Source organism: Excalfactoria chinensis, chromosome 7 (genome assembly GCF_039878825.1).
Source record: "Excalfactoria chinensis isolate bCotChi1 chromosome 7, bCotChi1.hap2, whole genome shotgun sequence".
Taxonomy (NCBI): Eukaryota; Metazoa; Chordata; class Aves; order Galliformes; family Phasianidae; genus Excalfactoria; species Excalfactoria chinensis.
Window position 1 is genome coordinate 11,470,117 of NC_092831.1, and position 14,120 is coordinate 11,484,236.

Genomic DNA, 14,120 nt, shown 5'->3' on the forward strand with positions numbered 1-14,120 from the left:
AAGGGGAGAATGGCATTGTTTTTCTTTGTGTTTCAGTTCTGGGATTTATGACAAGCTTGGCTGCTTTTTTCCCACTTTGTTTTTTTCACTAAGCTGCTGGATATCTTGAATTAAGTGTGCTCCTGTCCGTATTTCTTTAGACAGGGGAGGAATCATACTGTGATTTCATGGGTAAGGTTTGAAGGTGGAGTGCTCTTTTCTGTTCTTGTATTCTCTTGCAGTGAAGACTGAAATGTTGTAAATTGCCAGCATCTGTGTTATGTGCCCTCTGCACATTCCTAATCTATTTTGTTGGGTTTTCTTCCTCATCTCTGTTCATTAGAGTGACTTTGGCAGAAATGAGAGTACTCAATGCATCCTAAAATTATCTTCCCTAGAAGGTAGTTAAACTCAGGTCTAGCCTGATCACCATTCAGGGCTGATTGTGCCTATGTTGCTGCTTGCATATGGATTTTGAACCCATCCATTACTTGTTTAACAAAGTGGGAGAGCAAAATATATTCAGCAGAGTCATTGTGGGAGCCACCTTCTGCAGGTCTGTAAATAAGGTACTGTTTGGTGTGCAGAGTTTGTGTGCAGGGAGACTGAGATAAGGTCCAGAGTCTGATTCTATCTTTTGTATTGATTGGGCTCTCATGAGCAGAAAAATTTCTTGCACCATAGTTCCACATGTCTGGCTTCACTTGGAGACAAGTCTGTGAGAGATTGGTCAAAGTGCAATCTAAAGTTGAGCACATCATATTCTTGACTGATATGATCTGGTATAGATTTGAATTAATATATCAAGTAGAGAAATAAATGTTAGTAAGGTTATTAAACAACTGTTACATTTCATCACAGTTGCATGACATTTTCCTGAGGTGCCCTCAAACAGCTTATGGGATCCCTTTGAATGGAAATGTTGTATAAAAAAAATGACAAATTCATTTGCTTTGTTTCTGTTTTTCCTGTGGGAGTTGCACATCTACATTCCTGAAGTTACCAGAGATTTTTAGACAAGATCATCTTTTGAAATCTTCATTTTTCGTAGGTATTTTTATTCCTAATACAAAACTAAATTGGAATTCTCTTTTATTCCCCTTCAATATAATTCATGAAGCAACCAATGGCCTGGCCAGACCCTGCTCCAAACCACAGCATCTGTTCCTATGTCACCTCTTCGTGCAAGTGGGACCTGCCTCTGCTGGCTCATAAAATGCACATAAAATATTACTGTGGTGCCACAGTCTGTGTCACAGTGGGGCACCGTGCAGCCAGCCACCATGAAACAAGCTTGGTCCAAGGTGAAGCCCAGCTCATGGCAAGCTGTTAACCTTACAGCTGCTAGGGCTAGGGAAGGGGCTACACCGTGCATTCAGGAAGCTGGTAGCAATATTTGGTGCTAATGGAGTTTTTTGATTTGTAAGCCTCATATAATTTCAGAAGCAGAGTATCCCAGGTAAATACTCACTCTGCTGAGGTTACAGGGCTTTTGAGAAACTGCAGATTTCAGTGTTACGTTTCCTCTCAGAGCATCTGCATCATTTGGGAAATGCCGTATGAGTGCTTTGTTTCCTGTGCTAGTTTGCCATTTTTCTCCTGTCAGAAACAGGTTGTAATAGAGCCAGTTTCTCAAGAAGAAGTATTTCTGTCATTCTTACTCGTAAGTTTACTGTTAGTCAATATTTGAACCACCGGGGCTAAGAAATCTGGTGCTTCATCCTTGTTTCATCTTCTTTAATGGATGGATCATTTCCCTGTCAGCTGTGGATCTGAGTTTTCAAGTGACTATCTGAGGCAATTGGTGTTATTCAATCAATGGTCTCCAGCCCACAGGTGGTCCACAAAACACCGGAAGGTGATCAGTAGAGCAGTGGGAATTGAAAGTGAAAATCAAAGCAATCCTGAAGGCATGCACAGCAATGCCCTGTGGTTAGCCACAAGCAGTGCTGTGCTGGCTGCATGCAAGACTATGTCAAAGGTGCAGGTTGATGGGTGACTGTGGATTATTTATTTTTTTCCCCAAGCTTCACTGAGAAACACTACTGTAAAGGATACCTTGGTTTTATGACGGGTTTGTTTTTAGCAGCTCAGCTTCAGCGTGAGGATGGCACTTACTGAGCTGCACATCAGATTGGGCTCTGACTATGTTGGAGTCCTGATGTTGGCTACTCTGGCTCTTCCTTGAATGTGTTATGAAGGAAATACCTTGCCACGGATGCCTGTGAGCTAGGCCTTTGGGGTGGGGGGGTTGGGGGGCGCCTGGGCCTCTTTATAGACAACAGGGTACAGATGTCCCTGTGTTCCCTCTGAAAGGTTGTATTGAGATTTTTGCCTCTTTTCCCAGGATACATTGATAGAACAGGAGGTAATGACTTTAAGTTGTGCTGGGGTAGTTCAGGTTTAGTGTTTATTCTCAGCAAGGGTGGTTGGGCCCAGGAAGGTGATGGGGTGACTATCCGTGGAGGTATTCAAGAAATGTGGAGATGTGACATCAAAGTGCGTGGTAGAGATGGGTTAATTGTTGATGATGGTCTTAGTGATCTTTTACAGCTGTAATGACTCTATGCCTGGCACAAAGATGAGATTCCTTTGATAATGCAAAGTGGTACCTGGAGTGTGTTGCACACACCAGCTGTGAGCCACCATGATGCTCTTATGAGTTGCATCTGATTGTCTGGTTTGGATGAACTTTGGGGGGAAAAAAGGAAAGTCATTATAGGTTTGTTCTGCTAGGAGGATGTCAGAAGTTTGGGGTAGTTGTTACCTGTGTCTGATTCTCCAGTGGTCATAAGGGCCTACTGAACACCATTAAGTGTGTGTGTGTCAGCAGGCTACAGTCCCACTGGCTTCATGAGCAGAAACGTGTCACTGTTCAGAGTGCAGCCATGTGCGCAGATCACCTAGCTGCTATTACTTAGATATTTCCAGAGGTGTGATGCTTTTCAGCATGGGCTCCCAGAATGTTTCTTTTTCATATAAATCAGAAAATGACTACTTTGTGGCCTGTGATGCAATGTGCTCTACTGATAGCTCTGTGTATTAGAGTATTATGAGAAGAAATCACAGACTCTGAAATTGTTTCACAGTATTGCTATATTGAGATGTACTTTTTCTTTTGTCTCTTAATTTTCACCTCTCACTTGCATTCTAGTTATTACATTTTCAACTTTTTTTCACAACTGGGAGGACTCAAAAAGTTTTGCTACAACTTTTGTGTTTTTTCATTTTCCTTTTTTTTTTTTTCCTATGAAAGATGAAATTTTTACATAATCACAGGATTTCAGGTGATGAGCTTTCTAAACATACAAACAATACTCCCCTTCACCTTGTATATCCATGAGTGTCTTAATAAAAATCTGAGTGCTGCTACAGCTCCGACTGTGAGACTTATTTTCTGTTGACAGTTTCATTACTGAGAAGAACAAGATCATTTCACTTGAAATATACAGAAAAAAACCCTCTGAAATTATCTCTGTTGGAATTTGAATTGGGCTTCCATACAGAAAGCAGCAAGCCCTGAACATCTTGAAGTGCTACTTGTGGCACTCCTCAGAATGTTTCTGATGGTTGCTTAACTGTCATTTGTGGTTAACATTGAATGAAGTACGCCCATCCAGAGGGTTTTAATTATACATCGATTGTTCTGAAAGTAATGCCTCATTTATTTGCATGGAAACTACAATAGATACAAAATGTGCAAAAACACAGTTTGAAAGAGCAAATTCTCAGCTACAATACACTGTTTTTCAACGTAGTCATCACCCATCAGCTTCACAGTTTCACCAGTGATGAACAAGAGACTACAATTCATGGTATGACGGCTGAGCAGGCTGTCTAGAATGTAGCTTGTCTTTCAATGTCATTGTCACTTTGCTGGAATACATTACACACTGCCTCACTGTGCTGCATCCACTGTTTGGTTTCCATAAATGTTTAAGTATTGATGAATGTCATTTGGAACCATTTGTTCCAACATGGAGGAGTTCAGTGACCTCTCTTTGTTTCACATGCACTTCCATGTCAGACACCATTTTGCCAGACTGCCCCTCTGCTGCCATCTGTCATGCAGCAACAACATGTAACAGAATGTTAGTGGGAAGCTTCAACCTTTACTCCCATACCACCAACATCCACTTCTGATGTTGTGGGCCAACATAATAAAATAGGAGGCATTACTTTTGGAGCAGCCCTTTTATAATGCAGCTGAATCTGAAAGAGATTTGTCAGCCATCAGCAACCAACAACTGTCTAACCCTTGTCAAAAATGAGATCTGGTGTATAGAAAGTTCAGAATAAGAGATAGGAGGTGGCGTGGGAGGCAGTTGGGATTAGGTAGCAGAATTATGCACCTTTTTCAGCCTCATAAGGTCCCAATAAAAATAATTTTACAAGTCACATGTTCCTCTTCCCTTCATTAATGTGACTGGGATTGTGGTGATGATTTCGTTGATTGTTGATCTTCAAAGGCAAGCAATGCCAGCAATGGAAGGCACTTGCTAAGCATGTTTTAGCAATGGAGATGCATGCTACCTTTTGCAGTCATGCCTGGAAAATAAAGCCTAGTGCATAAAAGAGACTTTTCCTATTTTCAGAGTTTTTAAGATGAAATGAAAAGAGCATGATAAAGTTTCAAAGCATTCTGACTTACAAATGTTCAAGGATGTTTTTTGCTGAATGTAGGTCTAATGAAAGAATGGCTTGCTGGGTTTAGTTGAACCTAAACACCTTGAAATAGAAGTTTTATTCCATTTCTAATAACATTTGTGGGAAAAAGTGAGTATTTGTGTTTGAATAAAAATTTAAATGGAAAATTTCCTTTTCTTGAGTGTTAATTCTGAGTAGGGCCATTAATTCTGACTTGCAGTTGCAGGCAATTAATCAAACAGGCAAGAAAACAATTACTACCATTTACAAGTTTAAATTCTCTTCAGTGCAAACTGTCAAAACTCTCACATCTCTTGACTCAGGCTTTCATCTCTTCCGAAGTTTGCAGTGGTGTTCATCTTTCCTTTCTTCTTGCCAGTCACTGACCAATCACAGTGTCTCATGGCCACCTCTTTCTGCTAACCTGACTGCACCAAGTACTAAGCTGTGCCCTGTCCCTCGCTGTACTGAAGGGACTGTGAGTACATTAGAGGCTGGTGGAGCGTTGTGAGGAGTATCCTGAGCTTGGGGAAATAGTGCAATATCTTGCATAATGTCACCTTCCACAACTTGATTTTGCAGCATTCTGCATGTCCCCACTCCCATCTAGTCCTGCTGAGGCACTTTGTGTGCTCTTGTGTCCCTCTTTACTGTCTGCAAAAGACACACTTGGAAGAAAACTTAACAGTGAGTTCAAATAATTCTAAGTTATTTTTGGGAATAAAAATCACAAAATTGTTTACATCCTTACTTTCAAGTTCAATGTTAAATGTCTCACCAACGTTCTCTGTCCTTCCAGGTTTTCACAGGGAACAGCAATGCTGACAGTGTGGTTCATCACAAACTCCCACACTCCATGAAAGCTCGCTTCTTGCGCTTCATCCCTTTGAAGTGGAATGCTGGAGGTCACATAGGGCTGAGAGTGGAGGTCTTCGGCTGTTCCTATAGTAAGTGGCTAAGTCTTAACTCACATTTTCTGTAATGCTGTGTTGGTGCTGTCAATCCAGCAAGGAATGAGTTAAAATGTAATATGGACTATTTAACTGTGATTTCCTGTTGTCAGTAATAGTGCTTGTCTTTCTGCTTGGGGATGTACTCCCATCTAGCTCTACTGGTAGAACTTTGCCAGAGCTGAACAAAGCTGTGTGATGCTATGAAGCCTCATGCCTCACCTCCTGCTTCTATGGAGGTTTGTGTAGGGCTTTATTTAGAAATGTCACTGCCATCTCCTTGAGGGTGTTTTTTGTTATGTGATGGTTTATTTATATTTTCTTGAGGCAGGTTATTTAGTTGTTGGGAAAAGTGCTGAGCTTGTACAGCTAGTGTTTCTGTTTGAGACTGATTATTTTATAACTCCAGAGGAAAGAGAACTTACTGCTGATTTACTGTTTTTGTACGGTACTTTTCTTCAAGACATGGTGATGACCTTCTAAGACACCATCTGCAGCACGTTGTCATGGGAGCAGTTTATAAACACTGTTACTTCCAAGCTTTTCAGCCATGTAATTGTCTCTGGGTGGTGCAAATGTATGACCTATGACTATGCAAGTGTATGAAAGTAAGGAAAAAGGCCCATTGTGTTGCCCTCAGGTGCAAAATGCAAACAAGTCCTCAAGTGAGGAAACACAAGTCCAGTATTTGTTCCTTAGGTGGCTGTGGGTTTGTTTCTGGTGTGGTTAGATATGACTTTGTAGTGCACAGAGACTTCTAGAGACAGGCAAGGTTTGACTGGGGAGCTCAGAAGATTAACAGCCATTTGGCCAGTAAACTTGATGTGATGTGGAACAGCTTACCATTACGTGACAACGCTGTAATTCTACCTCTGCCCATTTAGATTAAGTCCTCATCTGCTGTTCGTATGTGTAGAAAAGGAGTTGTAAGATAAAAAGTGGAAGAGCTGTCTGGGAGGCTTTTTGAATTTCCCTGTGCAGGATGAGGAGCAGTGTCTTAAAAGTTGTGGTTGACATGATTGGTTCGAACAGTGCGTATACTCATTGCGTATAAAGCCAATGCACATGGTTTCACCTTAAGGTCCTCGTTATCATCAGTGTGTAGAACCAAAAGCCTCATTCAGCTTTTTTTAGATGCTGTCTCTCCACCTACTTTGATACTTAGACATTATAAACTATTCATTACACAGTGACCTGCAATGTCCTGTTCTGGACAGACTGCTGCTTACATAAGATATCTTTTTCCGGCCACACCAGTAAACCTGGAAACTGAAACTTATATATAAATCAGCTGCCCTTGATGTCATCATTCCAAAACAACTATCTTATCTGTTTTCAAGGAGCTTTCTTCCATTGTAATAACCAGATCTCTGCCATGAAAGGTGTAGTCAAAACAGACTTGCAGCAGGTGAAACTAGAACTGAAACTTGAAATTTTTTCAGCTGAAAGCATTTTGCTGTTGTTCCATGTGAAATGCTGTATGAGTACTGCATCCATGTCAGGCTGTGGTTGCATCTTCTATGATACAAAGAAAACTTCAGAGTGACTTGCTGGCTGAGTTTCTTTATGCTGATATCATCTAAGTCTTCATCTTCATCTTGTACCCTGCAGTTAACAGGGAATAAAAATGGTTGCGGAGAATTAAGGTATGAGGTTGAAGTGAGGCAGAAAAGAAATAAAGGGATTCATAAAAGTTTTACAGGGTGTTGAAATATTCATTCCATTTATATAAATGTGCCATTCAGATTTCTATCTGGCAAATTGTGTATGCCAAGCAATTTCTGTCTACAAGTTTTGCTTATATAGCTTCACGGTCTTGCCTACTCCTAAAGCCAGGCACTCTAGCACTGTACAAAGATGTATGATCATTTATAAAATGTCATCTTTACTGTTAAACTGATGGAATGTCTACAGCAGATCTTGAGCTGGTGAACACCTACATAAATGTGTTTTGTATTGCTTGACAGCATACGGGCTCATCCACCGTGTTCATTTCTGGGACAGGAAATGCAATAATAACTTGGAAAAAAATTAAATTAAAAGAAATGACAAAAAAAAACCCACTAGACAGTGTGGTCACAAACCAGGAAGAAAGTGGAGCTTAAGGGAGAACAAATGGACCAAATGTATAGCATGTCTAAGAGATGAGCTTTCACGCAAGTGTCTGTGTTTATGAAAGAAAGGATATGAAGCTGGGAGTAGGAACAGCATTATTATCACCTTCAAGTACCAAAAGCTTAAACTGATATAAGTTCATCAATAAGAATCTAATTCCTATTGATGTTCAATACTCTCTATGCTGTTAGAATGCTTTAAAGGCTTCAACATGTAAACAAACCCAGAGTATTTGCTTTTAAGTCCACCGAGGTCGAAGAAAATATTTTCACTGGCATTTTTGTTTTGGATCCAGTTGTGGAACATAAGAAAAACAGGAATCATGAATGTAGAACACAGTTGAGCTAGATCCTGCACAAATATGCACGTTTAAATACTGAGTTGCACTGGCAGCAGGTTAAAATTCAGATGATGCTGGACCTTTGGCTGTCTATTCCACCTTCCAAGCAACTTCTGCCCCTAGTGTATGGTGCCTGATCTGAAAATGAAATTGCATTATATTGATATCCTGGGCAGAGAATTGGAAAAGCAATGATTTACAGGCAAGTTGGAGGTCCTTTTTGTGCAAGTGACAGCATGACTTAGACAGAATTTTGAGGATACTGACAGCTTAGGCCATCTGAATTTAATGAGCTACTGCACATCTGTTGAAAGTCTTGGGACTACTGCCAAATATGCAGCTGAGCACCTCAGTAGTACACCAAGGAGTGCAAAATAGCCTGTGGCCCTTTGTGTGGTCTCCAATCACATCAGCTCCTTTATAACCTTGTATACTCAAGCATAAGATGGCAGCTGTAGGAAGATTTTGTGGTTTTGCTGCTGCTTAAGCATTTTTGTGATGGCAGATCTCAGTAAATGCGACACCCTTGTGCCTTTGCAACGCTCTGACCTCTCATTTTTGGAGCTTGACTGTCCTCTGCACAACCCTGTGCTAACTTTTGGCAAATGCAGCTCTCAATGTTGACTGTTTAGTAGGGGGCAGGTGGAAGGCAGCAGGCCTTGTTGGTCTCCAAGATCTCTGCCAGGACACAGTAACAAATAAAAAATATTGAAGAGTCATATAAGAGATTAAATGTAATATGCACAGGATGCCAAAGTGGGTAACTTACCATGTGACTGCAGTGTGCTGCTGTGTGGCACTCTATAGTTTGTTACTCCTGATTTAGGTCATTTACTGTTATGAATTTCACCCAGTCTTTTGGCAAACAAAAGTGCTTTCTTTCTTTCAATTTCTTCTTGTTTCTTCCTGTTTCTTCTCTTCCTCTCTAACTGGCTACCAGTTGATACTGTTAATTTGGACCATACAAACATACATTTACCATCAAAGCTGTCTCAAGCAGATGACTATCTTGACCTTATCATATATGGATCAAAGTTCCTTAGGGAAAAGAAACACGCATTTGGTTGTCAGATAACCTGGAATTAACAGAGGGACATGTGCATAATGCTGTTTTCTTTCTCAGACAAACAGTATATTTCAGTGAAATTTAATAGCATTTACTTGTATTTCCGGCAAAAATTCTATCTTACCTCCTCACAATAGATGCTGAAATAGGAACAAGATGATCTCAAAACATACAGAGTAATGCTTCCTGTTCAGAAAACAGAATATATGATGTGCTAAATGGAGGTTTAGCAGGAGGTGTGTGTATGTTCTCAGTGGCCATTTTCAGCAAGGACTCCAGAAGCAGCGTGATTGTAACAGATAACTTGAGCTGCCACAGAGGTGGTGTTCAGACAAATGGCAAACCAATTGTTTGGATGCTGGAGGGAATGGGTCTATCTTTATACTTGGGAATAGTCTTGTTAGCTTAGCACAGGGGGAAAAAATCTGCTGACACAATTGCTCTTAAAGAATAAGATTTATAGCTGCATTGAAGATGCTGATCCTATTCTGTAACTAGTTAAAGGCCCAAAATGCATCAGCAGGATCAGGGTATGTTCAGTTAACAGGCTGGGAAATCACAGGAGAAACAATGATAGGGTCTGAGGTAGGGTATCTTCTGCCTTTGAGAGACGAATTTTCATTTGCAGTTCGGCTCTCTGATTTCTCATCTTTTGCTCTCATTGCTTCAGGGAATACAATCTGATATTGTGTTCTCGATGAAATGATACTTTTGCTTGATCTTTTTTTTCCTTTTGTCTATTTCTGTTCCCCACCCCTTTGCCTTCTTCCATCCTCTCCTTTGTCTTCCAATGAGACAAAAAGAAAAAGAACACAAAAAGCCAGATTCTGTGTGAGAGACATTAACCCAGCCTAAGACAAATACCCAAAGGAGTACTTACCAAGAGACAGAGGGATCTGTGATAGATCCAAACAAAGCTGTTTCTAGTAGAACAGTCACCTTTGAGGTGCTCATCCACCTTCTCCCCTTGGGATGCACAACTGAGAGAACTGTGGACTAGGTGGTTTGCTTGCTTAATGTCCTGATGCCAGCAAAGCCTGGCCAGCCAGGAGGGACATCTGTTGGTATGGAGAGCCGAGTTCCTGCCTCCCACACAAAGCCAAGGCTTCTGGTCAGTGATACAGGTGCAAGAGTAAGAGATTTTGTATCAAATTGTAGCTGTTCTTAGGAGGTTATTTTCATATTGAGAAATAACTTTGCTGAGTAATTAGTTACTTTTCTCCAAAATCATTAATAAGAGAATCTTGTGAAGAAAAAAATATACATCTTCTCTTCTGCCTCCGTGTTCATTCCTGCAAAAAAACAACCCAACCCAAAACAAACGATTACTCTTGATTTTAAGGGATAAAAATGAAAGTACAATTAAACCCCAAGAAGTTGAAGAACTCTCAAAGGAGCTTAAAAGACTAAAATCAACATCTTTAATCACAACTGTCTTGGAGTTATCTTGATCAATCTATGTCCATGACAGGGGGACAGTAGGTCTGTGGGCCACCCAGCCCTCAACAGATGGGAAGGGAAAAGGATAGGGGAATGGAAGCTGGGCTCAAGGAAACAAACAGAGCAGTGGCAACGATCTAAGGAGGAAAAACTTATTTTACTAACTACCATATCAGAATGCAAGATAACACAATGTAATACAATCTAATTGAAATTGAGGCTAATAAATCAAGTGAAATAAGAGAGAGAAGGCACCACTGCTCGGAGCACACCCACATCTGCTGCCAGGCAGTGAGAGAGAGAGAGTGAGGGTCACTTCTGTGACGTATTTCCCTCTCTGACTGTGAGGTCCTCTGGGATGTGTAGTTCTTCTCTGTGCTCCACGTGATGTTACGATGTGAAATACCAATAGCAAAAATGACAATACACTGACAACAATACAGTTGCGGAACTGGAGTTTTGATTGTTTTACATGTGGACCTTTAAGTTATTTTTTTAAAGAAAATGGAAAACTGATTGCCTTAGATTATCATTAAAAGGTGGTTTGCAAACAAAGATGGCCTTTACTCTTTCTTCTTTGTTTCTGCAAAGATATTCTGTCTTTATACACGTATCTCAGTAGTTTGTAGCATGAAAATGCTTGTTCAGATTTCTTCCATTTTTTTTTAATATTTTTCTTAACAATGAAAAAACTCATTTATAGAATTTACATATTTATAATTTACAATTAGATCCTTTATTCATAATTTATGCCAAATTAGATTTGGATGGAACATAGAGTTGAATTTATGTAGGTTGCTCAGAAAGGAATGCTTCCTATTTATTTCCGTGGAGACTGCAGTGAATACAAAGAGCACAATAACGCAATTTGAGAGAGCAAATTCTCAGTTACGAAACACTGTTGTAGATATCTTTCAACATAGTCACAACCATTAGCTATGCATTTTCATCAATGATGATCAACAGACTACATGCCATCCTTGTAAAAATGTGCTCTAGCAGAGGTGACCACCTGTTTTACAGCTGCTGTAACAGCCTCATTGTTAAGAACATGTTGGCCACGCAGTCCAGTTTTCACTTTGCTAACATCCACTATTTGGTCTCCATAAATGTTCAGCAGGATTCAATGAACGTCAGTGGGTGCCATTTTGGAGGAAGTTAGTGACACACTTTAGTTTCATTTGCATTTCTATGTCAAGCAGCATTCTATCAGTCTGACCTTCTGCTGTTGTGTGTTGCACAGCAATAAGATGTAGTAAGAATATAGGAGGGAAGGTTCAACCTCATTTGCCAGGCAGCCAACATCTGTCTCTGATGTTGTGGACAAGTTTAATAAAATAGGAGGCATTACTTTTGGAGCAGCCCTTGTATGCAGTCACATAGAATAGAATCATAAGGTTGAATTCTATGATTCACATTTCACTATGTTGCCTAATTTAAAAGTACCTCAAATTTTCTGATTATATATGGAGAAAAAGAAAATGAAAATTTCCAAAAATGTATTTTACTTAAAATACTGTTTTGTTCTGGAAAATGATAATTGCGTTTTTCTGTGCTGAAAAAAAATATATATATTGGAATAGAAGAGCTGGTAGCTTGTTTCCCATCACTGTGATCAGGTTTTAGAGGCTGACTAAAGAGGAATGTATGTTTTTAAATAGGATTTTTTAGGTGTGTAATCAGTTTAGATGCTCAGTTCCCACGAAATCCATTCAAAAGTTTTTTGAATTGATATTTGAGCAGCTCTGCCAGTCTGCTCAATTTACATGCAGAAACATGGTTGATAAATGTTCATCACAAGCAGGCAGCCAAACTTAAGAGGCTAAGATGGAGCTTATTTGGATGCAAAGGTAGATACAGATATGGCCAACATGCAAAAACATCTCACCAGGCCTTTCTGAAGCTACAAAGTCTGGAGTGTGAGCTCAGGTAATTCAAAGTAATGAATAATATCCTGGGTGTATTTAAGAGACAAACAACAAACATGACAAGGAGTGCTCTGGAGATATGAATTTAAAGGAAGGTTTGTTTTACAAAGTCAAGTGACAAACCTTACATGAGAAGGAGGAGGAAAGATGCAGAGTACTTCTGTCTTTTTCACTGTGTTCCCTTTCTCCTGAACAGAGCAAGAGGGATTATAAATGGATGAAATGTGGTGTGGCTCCAGGGTTGCACAGCTGCTATGTGTGTCCTGTGGATTTACACTTCTGAGAATACCAAGCTCCAAGCAGTAATTGAAACAATCCTGAAATGTTATGATCCCTCTCCTGATGCTGTCTCTCCTCTTCATTTTGTCATCTTCTTTCCTCCAGAGTCAGATATTGCAGACTTCGATGGCAGAAGTTCCCTCCTCTACAGGTTCAATCAGAAGCTTATGAGCACGTTCAAGGATGTGGTTTCCTTGAAGTTCAAGAGCATGCAGGAGGACGGAGTCTTATTCCATGGAGAAGGACAACGTGGAGACTACATTACCCTGGAACTGCAGAAAGGGAAGCTCTCCTTGCACATCAACCTGGGTGAGGGCAATTAAGCTTGCTGGTTCATATGTTACTCTAACAAGGATTGTCTTAGTTTGCTTTTTTTTGTTGTTGTGTTGAGCACAGTCAAGAAACTTCAGATCAGTAGTGATTATGTGGCTTGAGGTTCAAAGGGTTTATTATCTATTTTTTTCTGTTCTGTAATCAAAACTTTGCAGAGAATACAAAAATGAAATGAAATCTTGATCAAAATATTGTGTACTTGGGTATTGCATTGTTTCTAGATACAGTTGCAGTTGAGCACTGTGAATATCTGGAAGTCTATCACCATGTGATCATGTTGGATTGCAGGGGCAGATGAAAGACTGGATTAGTTCCTCTCTGTAGAAGAGTGCTTGCTTTTTCCTGGTGAATACACTAAAGCTCTTTGATGATGTTAGGTGCTACTGTAAGTAGGAGCAATCAATCTCTATCCTCTAGCCTTATTGCAAAATCTTCATTAGCTTCAGTTGTGGGAGAGCCATGGCTATTGCCTCGGCAGTCCTTGCTGACTCACATTTCTCATACTGATTTCTCCTCAGCTCCCAAATGTTTCATGCTGGGATAAAAATAAGATATAGTTAAATATATTCTTACTTCTTCCTCAGGAAAGTCTCTGTGAATGTGTCATCTTAGATAGGAATTATTTTCTTTCAGCAGTAGCCCCAAACCTACAGATTTTAGCCAGTCCCTATCCTCCCTGTGCATTCATATGCCACAGACAAGTATTTTGATGTGTGCTCTTCAATGTGCTTGCATCTTGACTGACAGTTTTGGAGCATGTCTTCTTTCTATTCTGCTGGGATATAAAAAAGGATACACACTCCTTTTCAGACCCTCTGATGTAAGTGTTTAGACATACAGCCAGCCGGAATACAGAAGGTGCTACACATCACTGAGGTTAGAGCCTAAATATTTTTATGATTCTTGATCTAAACTTGTGGAGATCTAGAATGGGCTTAATAACCTTTTTGAGCTAAATGAAACCCTTGCATTCATGTTGCTTGACTGACCTGTGATTTTATAGCTATTTTTTCCTCCAAAAACAATCAGATGCAATATTCTCA

General features: G+C 40.0%; 1 protein-coding gene across 1 annotated transcript in view; it reads left to right on the forward strand.

The window, feature by feature from the left end:
- CNTNAP5 (contactin associated protein family member 5) overlaps positions 1–14,120 on the forward strand; it is a 250,326-nt gene that overhangs the window by 101,393 nt on the left and 134,813 nt on the right. The window contains exons 4-5 of the mRNA XM_072341043.1: positions 5,426–5,573; positions 12,850–13,053. Of these exons, the coding sequence (XP_072197144.1) occupies positions 5,426–5,573; positions 12,850–13,053 (352 nt within the window). The remainder of the gene's footprint in view (positions 1–5,425; positions 5,574–12,849; positions 13,054–14,120) is intronic.